We start from the raw sequence: 21,556 nt of genomic DNA on the forward strand, positions 1-21,556 counted from the left end.
GAGTCCTTCTTTCTGCCGCCTTTTTTCATACTCGACAATGGCATATGATCGTATATATAGTCAGCGTACAAATCGAGAAGAAAATGTAAATCAAGACCTAGAATGCCAGCAAATATAAGATACCACCCTTCATCAGATTTTAGAGCTTTGGACAAGATGAGGGGAATGCAGGTCTGAGTTGTTTACTCCCCTACCTCTCCTCAGACAAACAGCCATCCAATTCGACCAACCCTACCACCAGTACGCAGTCCCAAAACCAGTCAAGAGCACCAGCACCTACGCCCATCCAGCGGACCCCTACTAGGCTCCAGCCGCAACTACCTCAGTCGAACTGCTCTCCTCAACCTCTCCAAGCGACAGCCACTACAACCACCATCTCCTCGACCCCAATCCAACGACCCACATATGCCTCCGTCCTCCAGCAACCCACCACGTCTACACCGCAGCCGACACCCACATCTCACCAATCCGTCCCTCCGAAAACCACACTCACAATCGAAGATCTTCACCGTCGTTTTCACAGTAAACCGACACCATTTGAGCTCGAGAAAAGGAAAACGAAAAGTCCAAAGACCGCATTAGCCGCACAGTGATTGTCCAAATTCTTAAATTCAACATTGCCAGCGCTCTCGCGATTTCTGGCGGAGATGCAGCAAACTGCGGACAACTGTTGGCCGCCTTACAGTATCTGGGAACTTATTATAGCCGCGCCATAAGGGCAGCCTAACACCATGAACGGCAAATAGGCCACGACAGGCCTTATCAGGTGAGGCTCAAAGTTCACCGCTCAGGAAGTTTGGAACAATCTCAGTGGATCAATTATCATGTATTTACAAAGTTGTTGTAACCTGCATATCGCTTTGGCGAGAGGTCAGGGTAAATGAAATCCATCCGTCCATCCATCCATCCATCTATAGCGTATCTCTGAAATTCTCTGGCCATATATCTTCTTTAACGGAGAAAGCAACTCACATCAAGTGGTGGTGAAAGGTGTGAAGAATGTGGAGTCATATAAAAAGGAATAATCTTTCTCTCTGTACCGAATTTATCAAATTCTGGAGCTGCATGGGTAGATTGGCCATCAAGAATTAACAACCGGTATTGCCCCTTAGTTTTTTCAAAAACCACTTGAAGCCATTCAAAACCAAGCTCATTTGTTGTCCATCCATTCTGACTTCGACTAATTCGAAAATCTTGAGGAATAAAGGACTACCACTGATCTTGGTGTTTCATTCCAGTCAGGTTAATCTGTGCAGGCAAAGCCTATCCAGTAACGTACTTTACCGCTTGCCGCCCGTCACCGCCTGCCGCTCAAAATATCTCCTCACCGACTAAACAACTGTAGATTTTTAAACCACCATAACTCATTCAATATGGATCCTCTGAAAGCAGCGATAGAAGCAATCGATTCCTTAAATATAGGGGAACGTTTTACCTATACTGAAATTGCAAATCGATTTGGTGTTGACCGAACAACTCTCTCAAGGCATCACCGCGGAGTTCAGCAGCCAAGAACGCAGCAATATGAAAAGCAGCGATTACTCAACAACCAACAGACCAGAGAGCTTCTGGATTACCTAAATAAACAATCTGCAAGAGGTCTTTACTGTACGCATGAGATGCTGAGGAATTTCGCCAAGGAAATTACTGGAACCAAGCCTGGAAAACAGTGGCCAGGCCGCTTTTATAAGAGACACCAGAAAGACCTTATCTCTCACTATACAACTGGTATTGATTCTGCACGCAAGCGGGCTGATTCTGCATTCAAATACTCTCTGTACTTTGAATATCTGGGCAAGAAGATAAAGGAATATGAGATACAGCAGCAGGATATATATAATATGGACGAGAAAGGATTCCTTATTGGTATACTTTCTAAGGCCAAGAGGATCTTTTCCAGGCGTCAGTATGACCAAGGAGGCAATACTCAACGCGTTCAGGATGGTAATCGGGAATGGATTACTTCAATTGCTTGTATATGTGCAGATCAAACTGCTTTATCTCCGGGCTTAATTTACCAAGCTTCATCTGGAAAACTTCAAGATACCTGGCTGCAGGACTTTGACCCTGCAGAACACCAATGTTTCTTTGCCTCCTCAGAGACTGGCTGGACCAACGACGACCTCGGATTTGCATGGTTAAAGCAGGTATTTGACCGGGAGACCAAGGCCAAAGCAGGCAGGCGTTGGAGGCTTCTAATCTTAGATGGTCACGGTTCTCATGTTACCATGAAGTTCTTAAACTATTGTGAAGCTAATAGGATCCTTGTGGCTACTTATCCGCCTCATTCTACTCATTCCTTGCAACCGCTAGATGTCAGTATCTTTGGGCCGCTTGCAACCGCTTACAGCAATAGTTTGGAGGCTTATCTGCAAGAATGCCAGGGCCTAAGCACTATTACAAAGCGGGAATTCTTCAGGCTATTCTGGCCTGCATGGAAAAAGGCCTTATCTGCAAGAAATATTGAAAGTGCATGGAGATCGGTTGGCTTATGGCCTTTTAATCCTGAAGTGGTATTGGCCCGTTTTAAAAAAATAGAGGACCAACGGCCCTCTTCCAGTGGCTCTTCTAGGTCCGTTCTACATGCAGAAGATTGGAGAAAGATCGAGCGGCTTATTAGAGATTTTTGCAGATATTAAGGATGAAAACACTAAGATGTTAAGCCGTACCATGCACCACCTCTCTACAGAGAATATCTTGCTTAAAATGGAGAATGCAGGCCTCAGAAAGACATGTGAGAATGAGAAGAAGCGCCGCCAGCGTGGAAGACCTCTGCAGTTTGAAATCCAGGCCCCTGAAGGTGGTGGTGCAGTTTTTACTCTCCAGGGAAAGTCCATCAGGCTCGGCAGCTTGACCAGGAGAAGGCTCTACAAATACAGCTTGCTAAGGCCTCAAAAGAGGAAGAGAAGCTACGCCGTCAACAGGTAAAGGAAGAGAAACAACGAAAGTTGCAAGAACGGAAGGATATAAGGGCCTCTGCACGAGAAGCCCGCCTCCAGGAGGCAGAGGAAAAAAAAAGCGCCAAAAGGAGGAGGAGCGCCTGGCCAAGGAAGCATCTGTACAGCTTCAAAATGACTTCAAAACGGCCAGAATAGACAAGAAGAAGTCCCCAGCAACATCAAAATTAAAGAACCAAGAAGTTGTTGCTGCCCCAGCGCCTGAAGTTGTTGATGAGGCCCCTCCCACCAGAAACCGTCGAGGCAGGCAGATCCGGCTACCACAGCGCTTTCGGAACTAAAAAAAATAGTTGTATAGGCGTATTAGGTGTTCAATTTTATTACTTCAAAAGATCTCTGTATAATTCTAATTGTATGTGGCTCTAAATCTTCATTTTCAACGTGGTGTTGATGTTGGGAAATTGGGCGGAAGGCGGTCTTGGGCGGCAGGCGGTAAAGTACGTTACTGCAGCATTAACACAGCCAATTGAATCCACTCATTCACAATTACCTGGTCATAGTTCTTTTGCTCGACTTTCTTCTTATTTCTGAGCTGCAGATACCCTTTGCATTTGATATTATTTATATATGCTTGCATCACTCCGTTATATATTAGGTTCCGTTTATCATACTTATAAATGGTATGCTGGTAGCCTAGTGGTAAAACTCTGCTACTCTCCTCTAGAGAGGCTGGGTTCGATTCCCAGTGGGTGGCTTTGATATGTCAATATCATCTTCATGTCATCTTCGACATGAAGATGATATTGACATATTGTCCGTGCCCAATCCTATGGAGGACCTCTGGATATTTTTTAATTATCTATACGTATTTTTAATAAAACATAATAAAGTCAATAACTATTTAGTACACCATATATTCATTTAACTGATAGCCCTCATTCATTGTTTGCTCTTGGTATTTCTGAACTTCTCGTTCCTGCTGGACCAAAACACAACAGGGACAGAAAAAGGAACTCAGGCAATCTCCATATATAGAGCCTACAATTTGAAGCTGCTTGCGTATCATATGCCGCTTTCTTTCATTAGCAGCACCCAGTGTAAGCCACAAGAGCCGAGACATGCAAGCAGACAGCACTAATACCCACGTTAGCTATTAGACAGAATTAATATAGTACTACAGTATAGAATATGGACTTACGTTTCTATTGCATCCCTGACAGCAACTATTTTCAATCCCTTCAGGATAGTCTAGCCGCGATGCAGTGTTCCCAAATAGATAGCATGGCAGAAGTGTCGCACACATACCTACAATCTAAATTAGAAACTGGTAAGAGCCTGTATATAATACATACATATGCTGGTGTCAGCGCAACAGTCAAGGAATTTATAAGACCATTGTCTTTCTCCTATACTCTCAGAGATCATACTGATGCCGAGGCAAAACTTGCCTTTCTAATAGTTAATATCTGGTACAGTAAAGAAGAATTTGTTGCCAGATTTACTTTTTAACGAACTCAGTGAAGTGTTGAGAAAATATCAATAAAATCTAGAAAGCTTTTCCATGCTTATATGCTAATTGATATGCCAGACCTAAAAAGATCGGCCACTTTTGCTGTATTGGTGGCGATGTAGTGGAGGCAAAGAATAATGCTTAGCGCCTTTTCTAGTAAGCTTCGGGCTACCAGGACCAAGTATTTCCAAAATAGCTTAATAAGATTATTACATACTGTACAGGTCGATTGTGTTACACTAGTAGTAGTAGTAGTAGTAGTAGTATTCATACGCTGACCCTTCGCCTAAGGCGATATGCAGGATACCCCTATCACTGCTCTATATGTGCATCTATTTACAGCAAACTATTACTTCCCGACGAACTTGGAGCCTCGTCAAGGCCTGTGTTGGCCGATGCCTGGTGTTCTGTTCTGCGGCCCTCGTGGCGCGCGACTTCGAAATCTCTGAGATGCTTCTGCAAAGTCCAGTACTGCATTTAAAATGCTACTGCCTTGCGTGGCATCTTTTAACCTACCCTTCTTACCTTGCCCTGCTCCTCCCAGCATATCTGAAATATTATTAAATGCTCTTCCAATCTTCCCCGTAGCTCTTGTCGTAGCCCGCTCAGCCGCGGGCAATCAATCAGTACATGGACCACAGTTTCTGGTGCACCACATTCACACTGTTTGTTATCTCGGAAGCCGTGTCGCATACCATGCGTCGCAAGCCATGAGTGGCCTGTTCGGAGTTGTGTAAGCAGATAGGCTCGATTCCGGGGGAGCGAGCCGTAGAGCCGGCGCGTATGGTTTGAGGGTAGGGCTGCGTCAATGCGACGGAGGTGCCCCCTTTCTTTGAGGCTCTCCATTCTCGTTCCCCTCCTCAGTGATTCTGTCTCGGATATGCGCTTTTTCGCGTGACAAAGAGGCCTTGAAAGGGGTGCCTTTTATCTGGACCAACTGCTTCCTTCGCCAGGCGGTCCGCTGCGTCATTTCGGGATTGTCACAGTGTCCCGGAACCCACTGGAGCCGTAGGGGGATTCCACGTGCTTTCAGCTCTCTAGCTGACTGATGAATAGCCTGGATAATTCGCTGACCAGACTTGTTCCATGTGTTTGCTATCACCTGTAATGCGGACATGCTATCACTAAGGATTGTTGCCGGTTCCCGATTGGAGCTTAGGGCGTGTTGGTTCTTTTGAGCCAGTTGAAAGACCAAGCCGATTGCATAATATATTGCCATAAGCTCGGCGGCATATACCGACCAGTACTCCATTGAGCCGATGCAAATCTGTCGCGATCCTATGGTCTGGAGACTCTGGTCTAGGGCTACTGCCGCCGCTCCTAGTTGGTTATGTTGCCCTGAAGTGTCCGAGAAAACAGTAATACTATTTGTTATTTGCCTAGCTAAGGCCTTGGCCTTGGCTTTCTCTCGGTCGTGCTCGATGTCGATTTCGGTAAAGGCCGGGGTTCGCCATGGTGCTAGCGGTCTCGGGTCAATAGTCTCCAGGGCTTGTAGTCGGTCTAGGTCCATCGTCCGCATGGTTTCTGCTAGGGGAACCGGGGGTCGGGATTCCTATGTCCGCTTGTATCCTAGCCCGTGCTATCACACCATGGATTGGATGGTTTTCCGGAGGTCTAAGGCGGGCAACCACGATCTGTGCGCGTTGCTTTAGTCGCAAGTGGGTGGGAAGTGTATAGGATTCCACTTCTAGCGCTGCTGTTGAGGTTGTCCTGAAGGCTGAGACACCCGGATAGGCGGTCTTTGGACTGTGCCAGGAGCCGCAGGTGCGTTTTGTCCCTGAGTGGTTTGTGCCAGACTGTAGATGCGTATCTACTACTGGTGTCACCATGCTTGGTAGAGTTGTCGCATTTGTTCTGGCCGGAGATGTCTTAGTCCTCCCAATGCTATATTAACCTTGGTTGCTCGTTTAACTGCCTGTTGCACATGGTCTTTCCATCGCATCTCTTTGTCGAAGATAACTCCCAGGAGTTCGCTGTGTCGGCGGGTTTAATAACCTTGCCATTCATAATAATCTGTCCTACACCATGTTCTCTCTTGTTCCGGGTTAGGTGGATTAGCTCCGTCTTTTCTGCAGCAAAGGAGGAGCCCGTTCGTCGGCCCATGCTTCAATCCGGGGGATATCTTCATCCTGGATCTTCTTTAGGTTCGCCTCTGCCGATGGGCCGGTTCGCCAGCGGAAATAGTCATCGATAAAGGCAGATGCTCCGCCATTATAATCAACCGGTTGATCTACCAAGTCTGAGTTGAAGAAACCGAAGAGAATGGGTGACAGCGAGATCCTTGTGCTAGACCTGCGTTCTCTAATGGTAGGATTGGTGTCTCAAAGTCATCGAATGTGATACTGGCTTTCCGGCTGTCCATAAAACTTTGAATCCATTGTCGAGCTTTGGATGGGATGCCTTTGGCTCGCAGCCGGGCGTCGAGGCTGGTCTTGTTTACTCCGTTAAATGCGCCTTTTAGATCAAATGCGACAAGCGTGACCAACTTTGACCGCAGCCATGCTCGATCGATAGCGTTGGCGAGCACTAGCAAGGCTTGTTCAGTGTTGCGTCCCGGTCTGCCTCCAAACTGTGTATCTGGGAGTAGTCCATGCTTCTCTGCCCAGTAGGAAAGTCTTCGGGCCATAACAGCCTCTAGTATCTTCCCCAGGGTATTCAACAGTGAGATAGGCCGGTAGGCTCCAGGTGCTGAATAGTCTGGTTTACCTGATTTGCGTAGCACTATAATACGCGCCCGTTTCCATTGGCTGGGGTAGTAGCCCAGTTCCACAGATTTGGTGAAGATCTTGGTAATTATCTCCTTCAGGTGCGTCCATAGGTGCTTCCATACTAGTGTCGGGATTCTATCTTCGCCGGGGCCGTGGTGCCTTTGGCAACCTTAAGAGATCGGTACACTTCTAGCCCGGTGATCGGTTCCCATGGCAGCTCTTCTACAGGAGCCGCCAGTTCTTCCTCCTCAGCGTCTGCCATTTTGGGAAAGAAGGTTTCCAGGAATGCTTCAGCCTTTTCTTGATTATCTGTTACTTCTTCGGTGTCCACCTTGAGCGTTGGGACACTTAAGTAGGCGTCTCGCGGGCGCATGTAGGTTGCTGCCTTCCATAGGTGGCCTTCACCTGCCTTGTCAAGGAACTCTCTCCAATGAGTTGCTTTTGCTTTTTCAATAGTTCTTGTCCACTCTCGCCTTTTCTGTCGCATGTTCTGAAAGAGGATCTTGGTTATTGAGTGGCTAGGCCCTAGTGTGGCGCAGCCTTCTTGCCATTTTCGGCGAACCTGGTTCACCTCAACCTGTTGGGTTTTAAGCTCTACTGTGAACCAGCGTTTGGAGTATGGTGATGGTCTCAGTATTGGGACCTGTTGGTCGAGAACAGTGGTTGTTGATTGAATTAGGTTGTCTACTGCCTGGTCTAGGTCCCGGGGTGATAAAATCTGTGGTTGTGGGTTAAGGTTAACCAGGGAGAGTATGCTCTGGCCCACCTTCGTCCAGTCGGCTCGGTCATATGCTCTCTTAGGCCTGGGTTTTACAGCTTGTTCAGGCAATAGGCTCCATTCCGAGTATGTTCCACGGTGGTCTGATCCGTAGTGCTCATGGTAAAGTTGACATTTGATCAACCTTGCTGTGTCATTGGTGAGCGTGAGGTCTAGGACCGATGACTTCCCGGGGTTGTTAAGGGACCAAAATGTGGGCAGGCCTCGAGGCAGGCACCATTGTAGTTCGTGGGTTTGAAAGAAATTAATCAGCTTCTCCGCAGATTCCGCGAAGCGGTGATGTACCGGGCGGTGGCTCCATGCCGGGTGGTGACGGTTAAAGTCACCCGCTAAGATAAGTTTGGTGGTTCGATTATTCTCATTGGAGTGTTGCTGGATGGTCGCTTGGATCTCATCTAGAACTTTTGGGCGCTGTTGGCTTCGACCGTTTGGTAGAGTTCTATTGGTTGGATATATATTGAAAGAATAAGATATTGGGTTTCTGGGGTCCATATCTTGATAGCCACGACATCCGGGTGGTTGCAGTGGATTTGGCGATGTGACGATGTAGAGACCCTCCTGTTTACATAGAGGAGGCTGCGGGATCGGGTTGATTCATTAGTAAATGTTGGTCGATAGAGTCGCCATGCGCTGTGGTTAACATGGGTGTGATATGCGGTCATTGGTGGCTCCTGGATTAGGAGTATATCCAGATTCTGGCTTTGGTGGTCATTGATCAGGGCTTCCATCCCGGCCCTGGATTTCATAATGTTCAACTGTAGGATTCGGAGGTTCGATATTATTGGGACAACCTAGGGTTCATGGGTGTCTCGCACGCCCGGTCCCCTGTGGGGTGTTCTCCATTGCAGTCTGAACATCTAGGTCTTATTCCTGGGAAACAATGGCGCTGGTCATGTTGGCCCGCGCAATGTCCACACTTCACTTGTTCCTTGCATGACCAGGCCAAGTGTCCGAATTGTTGGCAGCGGCGGCACCTTTTCTGTTCAATTCGGTACAGTTCAACACTCCCAATATATCTCTGGCCTACTAAGAGTCCGTTGTTAATGATCCACTCTGCTGCCTCTGGTGAATTTAACCAGATACCCATCGAAGCGGATCTGCCCAGGGGTCTATCCTTCTTCTTCAGCCATGCAATATCTTCCACCCGGAAGCCTCTCCCAGTGAGTTCGTTTTCTTCCATGATTTTCTCTATTCCTTGTCTCTTATTCCCTTCCAGATCAAAGTCTTCCGTCGGGACTCGGTGAACCACAATGCCAAATCGGGGTCTCACTACTTTAGTGCCGTTTCCCAAGTCTTCTAACCACTCAGTATTGTTCCGGGCCACCTCGGCGGACTGAGCGTCTCGGAATCTGATGATATATCCTGTTTTCGTCGCGCCAATGCCTGCGACTTGCACTTCCTTGGTAGGTTCTGCGTTTAGCAAGGCAGCTCTGATATGTGTGTTCGCTGCCTCGGTGGGCAGGAATCTTGTGAACCGATCGTTATCAATGTCTTCATCCAAGGTTGGTGCAGTACTGATTCGAACACAATTGGGTTCCTTTCGGGGGCGTGGAACGGTTGTATTGGGATCGTGTAGGGGTGGGCCGGCTGCAACTGCGGCCCATGACTTAGGGGTGGATAGGGTCTGTACTTCGATTTGGGATCGAAGGGTCTGTATCGTAGCTTTGCGTTTTCATTCTGCAGATCTTGTTGTCCCGTTTTAATCTCTTGGATTTCTGCTCTGGTCGATTCAATAGTAATGTTTTGGTGAGCGATGGTTTTCTTTAGGTTGATGATCAGCGCCCAGACCATCTGGTTGGTGACCCGGTTACTGGTGTCATCTGGTACGTTGAAATCCAGAGGTGGGATCGCTGTGTTTTGTGTGTGTGTTCTCCTTGTCCTGGCCCTCTGGGCTGGTGCCAGGCTCGGTTCGTCATTATTCCTTGCAGAGTTTTCAGGCGTCTTTGGGGTGTTTTCGGGATCCCCGACGGGCGGAATCGCCATCGGGCCGTGTTTAGTTTCCGCTCGGCACACAACCACAACCACAAATTGGATATCCGGCGATCAATTCAAGTTTTTCGAACCTTTCGCCTCTCCTCAATATGGTCGATCGCCCCGATCCTGTACCTAGTAGGTACAGTAGTTTGGATATCGGCGAGTACAGTCGGTCCCCCTTTCGCAGTATACACTAAATTGCAATACCGCCGCAAGAGTCTTATACTCTCCGATTCGGCGAGTACCGTCACATACAGTAGTCTTGTGTTACACTAGTAGTAGTAGTAGTAGTATTCATACGCTGACCCCTCGCCTAAGGCGATATGCAGGATACCCCTATCGCTACTCTATATGTGCATCTATTTACAGCAAACTATTACTGCCCGACGAACTTGGAGCCTCGTCAAGGCCTGTGGTGGCCTATGCCTGGTGTTCCGTTCTGCGGCCCTTGTGGCGCGCGATTTCAAATTCCCTGGGATGCCTCCGCAAAGCCCAGTACCGCACTCTCGACGCTACCGTCTCGCAGCATCCGTTAACTTACCCTCCTTACCTTGCCCTGCTCCTCCAGGCATATCTAAGATAGATCAAAACCCTCCGGCTTTGCTCCGTAGTTCATTTTGAAACCCTATCTCCAGGTATGAGTGAAGCTTGGTCGGACATGGCCGCGTCCTCTTCTCATTATTCTTGCGTAACTCCCGTGGTGTCCCTGTGTTCCATCTTGGATATGTGACAGGAATCCTGTGAATGCCGGAAGTACCGAGAGTAGAAAGTTCGATAACGCATTTGTTGCTGACATAGTTAAATGGTGTTGTGGTGTACTTGGTCGCTGATAGTCAAAATAAGTAGACTTGAATGGTGACGGTCTATTGTGAAATCTTTTGTGCAGGTCATCGATGGTGAGAGTTGAGGTTGAGCTGGCTGAATGACGGCGCGTTTTAGCGTGCGGTGTCTTCGAGGAGGAGGATGACGTAGGTGGTTGCGACACAGGGTTAAGGTCTATTTTTGGGCGTTGCTGGGTTTCTGGAGCAGTTCTCAGGACTGAGGCATATGTCTGTTTAGTGGTAGGTGTCGGGGTCAATAGATGTTAGGGTTGTGGTGGTTCTTCCGGTTTAGGTCGTGGGCTAGGTGGTTGGACTCTTGGTTCTACCGCGACGGTTGGTGTTGGTAAAGGTTGTTCCTGGGCTTTTTGGTTGGTGGGACATGAGTCCGCAAAGGCATCTGTTTCCTCAAGCAGGTCTGCCCATACACAGTCGTCATAGTGAAAGGAAAATAGCTTTTCGGTGGAATATCGGGTATCTGTCCATTCAGAAACTTCGATTCCGCATGCAAAACAACACACTTTATCGTGGCTTAATTCATCTGGTGTATGGTAGAAACCAAATTTCGCCAGCTGCTTGGGCGTGGTTTTCGTAAGAGGCCAATTTTGGTACGTCCATGTTCTGGCTAGGGTAGAAGCGAGTTCTGAATCGATCCAGATGAAGTTTTCTGGCGGTTGTTGTTGGGGTGTTGATGGTCGCGTCGCTGCGCGGGACGGGTAACGCGTAGCCTTTGGGGTTTGCGGGGTTGGATCCAGGACTGAGAACGGGTTGTGGTAGGAAGAGGGAGGAAGTTCGTTATGATCTATTTTCTTTATTCTCTTTGGCGGCATCTTTCTGATCATTTCTTTTCTGGTCATCTTGTCTTATTACCCCTTGTGTTACACTAAATTGCAAAACCGCCGCAAGAGTCTTATACTCTCCGATTGTATTTCGAACCCTAATGCCAAGATGCGCTAAACTATATTAGGATATTCCTGATTCATGGGTCCGGTATTGTATTGTATTGTATTGTACTTGACTGTCATACGGAGTACTTCTAGCTGTTTTATATTACTTGTACCGGATATACAGCCGCTACATTTTTTACCCCGCCATGTATTACTGTTCCTTAAATTGTATTATCTGGTTCCGTAGCATACCATACCGATACATTTTTTGTTGAATGCCTCTCGTTTCTGACGCTAGCTACAGTGGAAGATCTTCGCTTGACCACCCACCATCTACCCAGGGGCTGCAAAGATGGCGCGCAGTCTAGCTCGATCAACATTCACTCCAATTTATCCATGATATGATTATCTGCGGTGAGCTAACTACATCCCAGATGGCTGAAGCTGTCGGCTGCAGCAAGCGTACTATCCTCAGAATTCGCTCTGATTTATGTTTGTTCGGAAATATCAAGCACCGCCGAATAAAGGTGGGCAGTCACGAAATATCACGCCAATTATGCAAGAACCCTTTTCGACGGGCCGACACTGACCCGGCGGTGGCCCCATCCAACTGTGGAAGATCTCCATGTCAGCATGTCACTGTGGCTGACCTGTGACGGCCAAACAACTTGATGGATTGGTGCTATCTTAACAAGAATTTCAAGCGTGGAGAGAGGAAGGAGATTGTGGGGGACGATGCGAAGTAAATTATAAATAAGGAAGTACAAACAATGCAAACAAACAGTCACGCGATATCCGTCACAGGACCGAACAGGTCCAAGGTTCCACTGAGACAAGTACATAAACAAGAATCCTTCTGCGATTTTTTGGGAAGGCTATTTATCTAAGTTGTATCCTCTTGTTAAATAGCATATGTAACAGAAAAAAGAGAATAATCAAATTTGGACTGCATTTAGCTGAGTGGTGTAATGGTATTTTCATAAATATGATTGGAGGTAGCTGGTGTATGGTTTGGCGCCATATCCGGGTTATTCAGCCGCGCCAACACATCAAAGAGGGGTCGAGTATTAATTGCGGGTGAAGAAAGAAGGACATCTCTTTTTTTTTCAAAAAAAAAAAACCAAACTAACCAACGGACTTAATAATTGCGAACGATTTCCGAATGATATTCTATGGTCATGGAGTCTACGAATTCATTTTATGGTCCTAATTCTGGAATGCAATTAGCGATTAACCATGGCACGGTTAATGTCCAATTCAGTCATGAAGGTAGATTATATGAGCTTTTAAGTCGGGGAGCTTTGTTAACCAAGTGCAGAACCTCTGGGAAAGCTGCCAATTGCGTGTGGAGCCGAGCTCGGCTCGTATGCGGATCAGCATGAAGATGATTGTCTTCCAGGCACTAGAACCGAGCTTCTTCGTCAAATTGCAGAGTGGGCTAAATCGTCAGAGAGTAAATGCATATTTTGGTTAAATGGCATGGCAGGAACGGGAAAGTCTACCATCGCCCGAACAGTCGCAAAGTCCTTTAAGGAGAATGGGCAGCTAGGCGCGAGCTTCTTCTTCAAAAGGGGCGAAGCAGACCGTGGCAATGCAAAACGACTGATATCAACCATCACAAGACAGTTAGTAACCAGATACCGGGAACTGGCACCTGGTGTCTTAAGAGCGATTGAGGATGATCCAAATATTTCAACAAAGTCTCTTAGAGACCAATTCGATAAACTTCTTCTTCAACCACTATTAAGCCTTAATCTAAATCAGCCCATTATCACTGTAATTGTGATCGACGCTTTGGATGAGTGCGAACAAGAAAGCGACATTAGAGTTATACTTCAACTTTTACCCCGGATCCAGCAATCTAACTCGATGCAGCTGCGAATATTTCTGACCAGCAGGCCTGAACTTCCCATCCGCCTTGGCTTTAAGAAGTATGATAACCATCAGGATCTAGTCCTCCACGAGCTTCCAAAGCCAGTGATAGAACATGATATACGTCTCTTTCTAAAAGACAGACTTTTAAAAATAAGAGACAACCGATCACTTCCTTCGGAGTGGCCTGGAGATGTTGTTATAGAAAAATTGGTTGCAATAGCTGTCCCCTTGTTTATCTTTGCCGCCACAGTGTGTCGCTTTGTTGGAGAAGGAAAGCTATCTCCAGAAAGGCGTCTTGCAAAATTTCTTAAATTAAAAGCAGCCACATCTGCATCCCAGATGGAAAAGATATACCTACCTGTACTACATCAGCTCCTCGTTACTGATGACGATGACGAGTCAAGGGAACTTGTGGAGCAGTTTCTAGATGTTATTGGGACTATTATTATTCTTGCTACTCCACTCTCGATCAATGCACTTGGGCAGCTTCTTAATATGCCAAAAAGATATCGATAACCTGTTAAGCATGCTACACTCGGTTCTTAGTGTTCCAGAGGAAGAAGATGCCCCAGTCCGCATTTTACATTTATCATTTCGAGACTTTCTTGTTAACACGAAAAGCGACTTTCATGTAAACGAGGAGGACATGCATACAAGTATAACCTCACATTGCCTTCGCATTATGAATAGTCGCCTCAAACAAAATCTATGCGGCCTACCACGTTATGGAATGCAGCGTGCAGATATTACCCGTCAGGCTATTAACCAATACCTCCCGGAAGAACTGCAATACTCCTGTCGCTACTGGGTGACTCATCTGGAACAAAGCAAGTTGCTTACTACTACTGAGGTTCTTTCTTTCTTAAAAATCCATTTTCTCCATTGGTTGGAAGCAATGAGTCTAATGGAGTTGATCCCAGAGACTATTAGTATTATAAACACTTTGCAGTCAGCCATAGGGGTAATGCCTGGGAAATCTACTACTTCTATACACTAAAATAGAAATTTTAGAGCAAAACATCATCGGACATAGTGGACTTTTTACACGACGCCAAACAATTTATTCTTAAAAACATGCAAATTGCAAATGCTGCTCCACTTCAACTTTATGGTTCTGGACTAATATTCTCTCCCAGAAAGTCTATTATTAGAAGAAAATTTGAAGAAGAGATTCCTAGGTGGATATGTGTAGCACCACGAACGGACGACTTCTGGAGTGCAGATTTACAAACGCTCGAGGGCCATTCATCTTGGGTAGGGTCAGTGGCCTTCTCGCCCGACGGTCAGACAGTGGCCTCTGGCTCCGGCGATCGCACCGTCAAGCTCTGGGATGCTAAGACCGGCATGGAACGCCAGACACTCAAGGGCCATTCAGATTGGATTACGTCGGTGGCCTTCTCGCCCAACGGTCAGATAGTGGCCTCAGGCTCCGGCGATTGCACCGTCAAGCTCTGGGATGCCAAGACCGGCCTGGAACACCAGACACTCGAGGGCCATTTATTTTGGGTTGCGTCGGTGGCCTTCTCGCCTGATGGTCAGACAGTGGCCTCGGGCTCCGGCGATTGCACTGTGAAGCTCTGGGATGCCAAGACCGGCCTGGAACGCCAGACGCTCAAGGGCCATTCAGATTGGGTTAAGTCGGTGGCCTTCTCGCCCGACGGTCAGACAGTGGCCTCAGGCTCTGGCGATCACACCATCAAGCTCTGGGATGCCAAGACCGGCCTGGAATACCAGACACTCAAGGGCCATTCAGATTCGGTTGAGTCAGTAGCCTTCTCGCCCGACGGTCAGACAGTGGCCTCAGGCTCCGGCGATGGCACCGTCAAGCTCTGGGATGCCAAGACCGGCCTGGAACACCAGACACTCAAGGGCCATTTAGATTGGATTAAGTCGGTCGCCTTCTCGCACGACAGTCAGACAGTGGCCTCTGGCTCCGGCGATAGCACCGTCAAGCTCTGGGATGCCAAGAACGGCCTGGAACGCCAGACACTCAAGGGCCATTCAGATTCGGTTGAGTCAGTGGCCTTCTCGCCCGACGGTCAGACAGTGGCCTCAGGCTCCGGCGATCGCACCGTCAAGCTCTGGGATGCCAAGACCGGCCTGGAACATAAGACACTCAAGGGCCATTCATCTGGGGTTGTGTCGGTGGCCTTCTCGCCTGATGGTCAGACAGTGGCCTCAGGCTCCCGCGATCACACCATCAAGCTCTGGGATGCCAAGACCGGCCTGGAACGCCAGACACTCAAGGGGCATTCAGATTCGATCAAGTCCGTGGCCTTCTCGTCTGACGGTCAAACAGTGGCCTCAGGCTCCCGCGATAGCACTGTCAAGCTCTGGGATGCCAAGACCGGCCTGGAACGCCAGACACTCAAGGGCCATTCAGATTCGGTTGCGTCGGTAGCCTTCTCGTCCGACGGTCAGACAGTGGCCTCAGGCTCCCGCGATCGCACCGTCAAGCTCTGGGATGCCAAGACCGGCCTGGAACGCCAGACACTCAAGGGCCATTCAGATTCGGTTGCGTCGGTAGCCTTCTCGTCCGACGGTCAGACAGTGGCCTCAGGCTCCCGCGATCGACCGTCAAGCTCTGGGATGCCAAGACCGGCCTGGAACGCCAGACGCTCAAGGGCCATTCAGATTCGGTTCGATCGGTGGTCTCCAGCGATGAGGGCCAGGGAGATGATTGTACCCAAACTTCACACACCCGTGTCCCTCAAATAACTCGGGTAAACAACTGGGTGATTGTTGGAGGTGAAAAAGCACTGTGGCTGCCTTCTGAGTATCGTCAGACTAGCTTTCCGCTATTAAAGATGGTATCCTTGCTCTTGGCTATAGTGATGGGCGGGTTTCATGTATTGGGTTCTCTGTACCTATGGACTAGCCAGAGCACTACCCGTATCAAGTAACCTGGGACAAAGCTCCAAATTGCCACGTCGACCGTGACAGATTCTGTAGGAGACAAAGAGAGGTTATGTTGACAGATTGCCAGATCCTCGAGCCACCTACTTCTTGGGGTTTGGCTAGTTTGCATCAAAGAAGCTTCTTAGCTTCTAGATACCATGGTTCCCCAATACAAGCACCATATACAATTACCGTAATTTACTGTCATCTAACGGTTTAGTACAATACATGCTATACTTCCGGAACATAGCTTTTCCTTAAATATTCCTAATATAGTTTAGCCTGCCTTGGCATTAGGGTTTGAAATACAATCGGAGAGTATAAGACTCTTGCGGCGGTTTTGCAATTTAGTGTAGCTATAATATCGCCTTAGGCGAAGGGTCAGCGTATGAATACTACTACTACTACTACTACTACTAGTGTAGCTATATTCTAAGACTTCTCTGTCTTGGAATAAAGCTGAAGTATTGCGACGTACTCATCACAGAGCTGCTTATATTTCTCCCTCTCCTCGCGTAGGGCTTCGTAGCGTTCCGTGCGTAGCTTGATCTCCTCTTCTGGTTTTTGAATATGAAATGGACAGAGTGCGTGTTGTGCTTTCAGGTCTTCGTGATGAGCTTCAAGTTCCAAAAACTCCTTGCGCGACTGCAGCAATTTTGCCCTCAGAGTTTTATTTTTACTTATAGTCACCTCCGTCACGTAGTCACAGTATTTATGGTCTTCGATTGTTTCCGATTCCTTCCATCCTGTCAATGAGCCTCATTCCTGGGAAGAATCCAAGTATAACAACGGTAACTTGCAGATACACACTGTTGCAAAAACGGTGCAAGAGACTTACTGTCTTTGATTCTTTCTTGACCAGGGAGCTAGTCCCTAGATGGCTAAGCCTAACGGTTTTCACCAATCAACCCTATCTTTTGGACACAGAAAAGCGGGCATAATCTATTTATGGACTAGGGCCTGATCAAGAAAGAATATCAGACTCGTGCACCGTTTTTGCAACCGCGTGTAATGGTGTCACACTTCTACTGGGAAGCTTGATTGGGGTGTTCCTCGGCGTCTCTTTGTGGCTTGATCAGCGGTGGGAATAGGATTTGACATTTTAACACGTGCTTGAAGGAAAGGCGATAGTGCACGTCGCGCAAGGAAGTGGAAGTTGTATGCACTGCTTATTATCAGTAAGTATTACCCGTACTAAGTGCTTTGCCTTGTGAGCGCTGGCTAATCGCACTACAGTTCTTATTATTGCGATCATTGTTGGTGTTGCTGTGGGTGTCACCCAAGCCAACAATAAAGTGCCCCTGATATCCATGCTGGTGACCATCAATAATACTTATGCAAGGTTCTCCACATTGCGATTCCCTCTACTCGTAATTTTTTGTTTGTCGGGTTGCCTTGTGCCTTAGCTGATAAACGAATAAACTGGATGAACAAATATTTATACACCAACTCATATGTACATTAGAAACAAGGTAACAGACTTTAGTAACAGTAAAGGTAGAATCCCAGAAGTTTCCCTTCCCTTGCCAAGACTTTCGGGAAGGGATTCCCATTATATGGGATTCGGGATGGGATATTCCCATTCCCATATACTTAAAAATTCTGGTCCCGTTTGCATCAGGGAGTCCCATGGGATGGGAATTTCCCTCCTAAATTTTTAATGTCCCGAAATAATCCCTTCCCGATCTTGGCACGGGACGGGATATTCCTTTCCCAAAAATTTCAAAAAAATCGTCCCGATTTTTTGGGGGACGATTTTTTGGGAAGGGAATCCCATCTCGATTTCCCATGGGAATTTCCCTTCCCAACGGTCAGCCTACATACCTCTAGTGATTGATGAAAGGTGTTGTCAATACAAAAAATATGCCTAAATGGACCATAATTACGGCTCTCCAAGAGCCCAAGGGTTTTAGGTGCCCGAACAGTACAATATTTTGAAGTTTATTTGTATTTATCTACCTTCTAGTACCAAATCCCAGTATAAGAGGAGACAAGATGTTGGCCCATCAGGATTATGCTAAAGATCTGCTAGTCAGAGCATGGATACTGTAACAGAAATTGAAACAATTGATGTGTAGGAGATAATTGCAATCTTCAAGTGGCTTTTCAGGGAATGACTCCAGTTGAAAACCTGAATAAGCTGGCCGAAATGGATTAGTGTATCGCGCGTGATAGCATGTGGGGCGCTTTGCAAAGAGAAAGACCAGTTTTTGTCAAATAATATGGCCGTTGGTGGACCAGAATCAAGTGACTAGATCGGGGAAAAACCCCCGCAGAGCACACAACATAATAATCATCAAGAATAACCAAGAAGAATAATCAAGAAGAGTCCAACCAGATTCATTCAAATAATAAAGCCTTTTTACCAATCGTACTCTATTTCCTCTTCGGGACTAGCCATATATCTGACAGGTTTTAGTCATTGAGACTGTCAGCCCTGGCCAATCACCTGGAATGCATTGGTTTAAGTTTATGATAACTTAGGTTACAATGATTGGGTAACGTGGCCTAGCATAGTGGGGTTGCGCTGGGATACTGGGATATGTGCAGGTTGTTGACATGACTAATCAAATGTTTCGTAGGCTCCCGACAACCCAACAATTAAAACCACGCTTTTGGTGGTGCCACCGGTCGTGTATATCAATGAGATTCCTATGATGATGTCTAGGAAATATGGAATTTGCGATTGTACCTTGTGCTGCCAAGTATCTATCTATCCCTAGGGGCGGGGATGCTTATATATGTCCTTGAAAGTGTATATCTGGATTAATTAAAGATACCATGGATTGCATAACTATGAGAGGTATTTAATGCCCGCGCTGAATTGGTCTGCATTTCCTCTGTTTTAATTCTTATTTACAGTCTTTGCTACTATATAGCTCTCACCAGAAGTATCCCCTATTTAGTGCCACCTACTCTAAGGACTAGCCTACACAATGAATTTTGAAGATTCTCGCCATCTCATTGCTGCTACTCAGAAAGTGAGAGCTGAATACCTCAAGAGCATCCACACCATCCCAATTTCCACCCAGCAAGCCACAACCAACAGAAATGACCCCGTAAAAGGCCCTGTTTGGGTCAGCAAGTTCACAAACTCAAAACCAACAAACGATACCTCCCGCGACTTGCTCTTATCCCTTATCGACGAGGCAAATGATAAGAATATTCCCTATGACTGTCCAGATTCAGCATCCCTTTCTTTCGAGTGGACTGGCTTCCGCAGCAATACTAACAAAGACACTCCTGAGCCATCCCTGAGTGAGGGCGAAAAGTTCGAAAAGCTCATCGTGGAGACTAAAAGCCCACTGACAATATTCTACATCTATGGAGGTTCCTTTGTGTACGCGTTCCTATGCCCAGACCGATGTCCTGATCGTAACTGATTGATGCCAGGTTAAACACTCCATCCAACTACCGGAAGACAGCGGGTTTGTTGGCCCAATCCACCGGGTCCAAGGTCCTGATGGTGCACCAGCGTCTGGCACCACAAAATCCCTTTCCTGCCGCTTTGCTAGATGTGTTCCAGGCTTATCTCACTCTCTTGGCACCGCCTCCTGGGTCTCCGCACAAAGCCATCCCGCCATCATCGATAGTGTTGGCAGGAGATAGCTCGGGTGCTTGTCTGGCCCTGGGAATGCTACAGGTTCTACTACGGTTAATAAGGAGGGATAGGTCCATAACTTTCCACGGGCAGAACATTACACCCACAGTACCAGCTGGAGCCGCACTGGTAAGCGCGGTAGCGGATCTGGCGAATGCATTCCCCTCCTTTAATCAAAATGCCTTCTGTGATATTTTTCCAGTGCCCATTGAGAAACTTCCATACCTTCAGAAGACCTTTCCAACTTGTGCATCCTGGCCGACCAACCCTCCACGCGCCAACCTCTACTGCGAGGCAGGCATGCTGGCACATCCCCTAGCCAGCCCAGCTGCGTCAGAAGACTGGACTGGGGCATGTCCCATATGGATTGGTTCGGGCCAGGAACAAATCATTGACGCCTCAAAGCTTGTTGTACAGACTGCGCACGCGCAAGGGGTGTCGGTTACAATACAGGAATATGAAGCCATGCCCCACACTTTTTTCTTTTTTTTTCGGCAGGCACCGCAGACGCGAAAGATTATGGAAGACTGGGCGGGAGCTATTGTTAATTTCGGCAAGGGAAAAAAGCCATGTTCAAGCGCCTCGTTCATCCGCGTGAGAGGATTGGTCGCTGAGCCAATGGACGTGGAGAACTTGGTGCCCTACACCGTAGCCGAGGCAAAGGAGATGATGTGGAAGAAGACTCTTGGGTATAAAGTCCCTGCTTTTCACCGAACTAGCCAATCGCTGCTATAGCAAATGCATTTGCATAGTAATACATTATGCGATAGCAGAGGCTCACTGGTAGAGGGAGGAGAGAAAAGGTAAGATACTGTACTCTTACGTATGTATAAAAGGCAAACTGTATCACTCAAAACACGTCCTACGATAGCCTCTCTAAAATAGTTTCAATACAAGCTTTTCGAGAACTAATACCGTTGTTCATTAAAAAAAAAAACGTGCAGAGATTCTACTAAATATTTCTCACAATACCATAGAGTTTAACAAGTTATGGGTTTCATATGATAGACTGGGAAAGTGAAGCTTCATACTGTATATTCTGCTCTGCTTATCTTAAGTTATCCGGTCCTTCCAGAATAATAGTATTATTTTAACCTGTAGTCATGTTTTATTCTAGAATAGAAGAGCAGCCTGTTTCCGAAATTAAAATCAATCTTGTACTGTACATAAGGTTAATTAATCTTTCCAGATTCCAACAACTTATTACTGTATTTTTAGGTGCGAGTGCTAAATTCGAAATAAAAGATGAATCTTATACTGTACCGCACTAGTTGAGGAATAGGTGGGCAAAGTACATAAATACTTAATGATAAAGCTCATTGGCCAGAAGAATAACTCAACCATTTATGTCCAAAGTGTCCTTCGCTTATATTGTAACAAAACAAGACACATATATGTAAATCTGTTGGGCTATACTGTGCATTGTAAAACCAGACCATCTTAATCGTGCAAATATGAAACCATGCCGTTTGGTCTATTTTTCTCGCGCTACGTATGTATCTAGCGCGATAAGAATGAAAACTTGTTTGTGTGAAGTACCGATACATATATAAACCCTTCCCCTGCTAGTAGACTTAGACTATAGATCTATATTCCAGTGATATAACTAG

At 46.9% G+C, this 21,556-nt stretch overlaps 4 protein-coding genes across 4 annotated transcripts; 3 read left to right on the plus strand and 1 right to left on the minus strand.

Moving 5' to 3' along the window:
• Positions 1–37: 37 nt before the first annotated feature.
• ATNIH1004_001692 (uncharacterized protein) lies at positions 38–593 on the plus strand (the record flags this gene model as incomplete). The annotated part of the gene is made up of 2 exons (XM_033566391.1): positions 38–85; positions 144–593. 2 exons carry the CDS (start codon positions 38–40, stop codon positions 591–593), a joined length of 498 nt encoding a protein of 165 aa, XP_033432148.1.
• A 10,358-nt stretch (positions 594–10,951) lies between these two features.
• On the minus strand, positions 10,952–11,515 carry ATNIH1004_001693 (baculoviral IAP repeat-containing protein; the record flags this gene model as incomplete). Its single annotated transcript, XM_033566392.1, has 1 exon — positions 10,952–11,515. The coding sequence occupies one exon, from the start codon at positions 11,513–11,515 to the stop codon at positions 10,952–10,954; it is 564 nt and encodes a 187-aa protein (XP_033432149.1).
• Positions 11,516–12,808: 1,293 nt separating this feature from the next.
• On the plus strand, positions 12,809–16,165 carry ATNIH1004_001694 (WD40 repeat domain-containing protein; the record flags this gene model as incomplete). The annotated part of the gene is made up of 4 exons (XM_033566393.1): positions 12,809–12,841; positions 12,891–13,005; positions 13,059–13,503; positions 14,584–16,165. The coding sequence occupies 4 exons, from the start codon at positions 12,809–12,811 to the stop codon at positions 16,163–16,165; spliced, it is 2,175 nt and encodes a 724-aa protein (XP_033432150.1).
• A 3,116-nt stretch (positions 16,166–19,281) lies between these two features.
• ATNIH1004_001695 (uncharacterized protein) lies at positions 19,282–20,681 on the plus strand (the record flags this gene model as incomplete). Its single annotated transcript, XM_033566394.1, has 2 exons — positions 19,282–19,685; positions 19,739–20,681. The coding sequence occupies 2 exons, from the start codon at positions 19,282–19,284 to the stop codon at positions 20,679–20,681; spliced, it is 1,347 nt and encodes a 448-aa protein (XP_033432151.1).
• Between the last annotated feature and the right edge of the window lie 875 nt (positions 20,682–21,556).

The sequence above is a fragment of the Aspergillus tanneri genome (genome assembly GCF_003426965.1).
Source record: "Aspergillus tanneri strain NIH1004 chromosome Unknown AapTan_2_pilon_pilon_pilon, whole genome shotgun sequence".
Lineage (NCBI taxonomy): Eukaryota > Fungi > Ascomycota > Eurotiomycetes > Eurotiales > Aspergillaceae > Aspergillus > Aspergillus tanneri.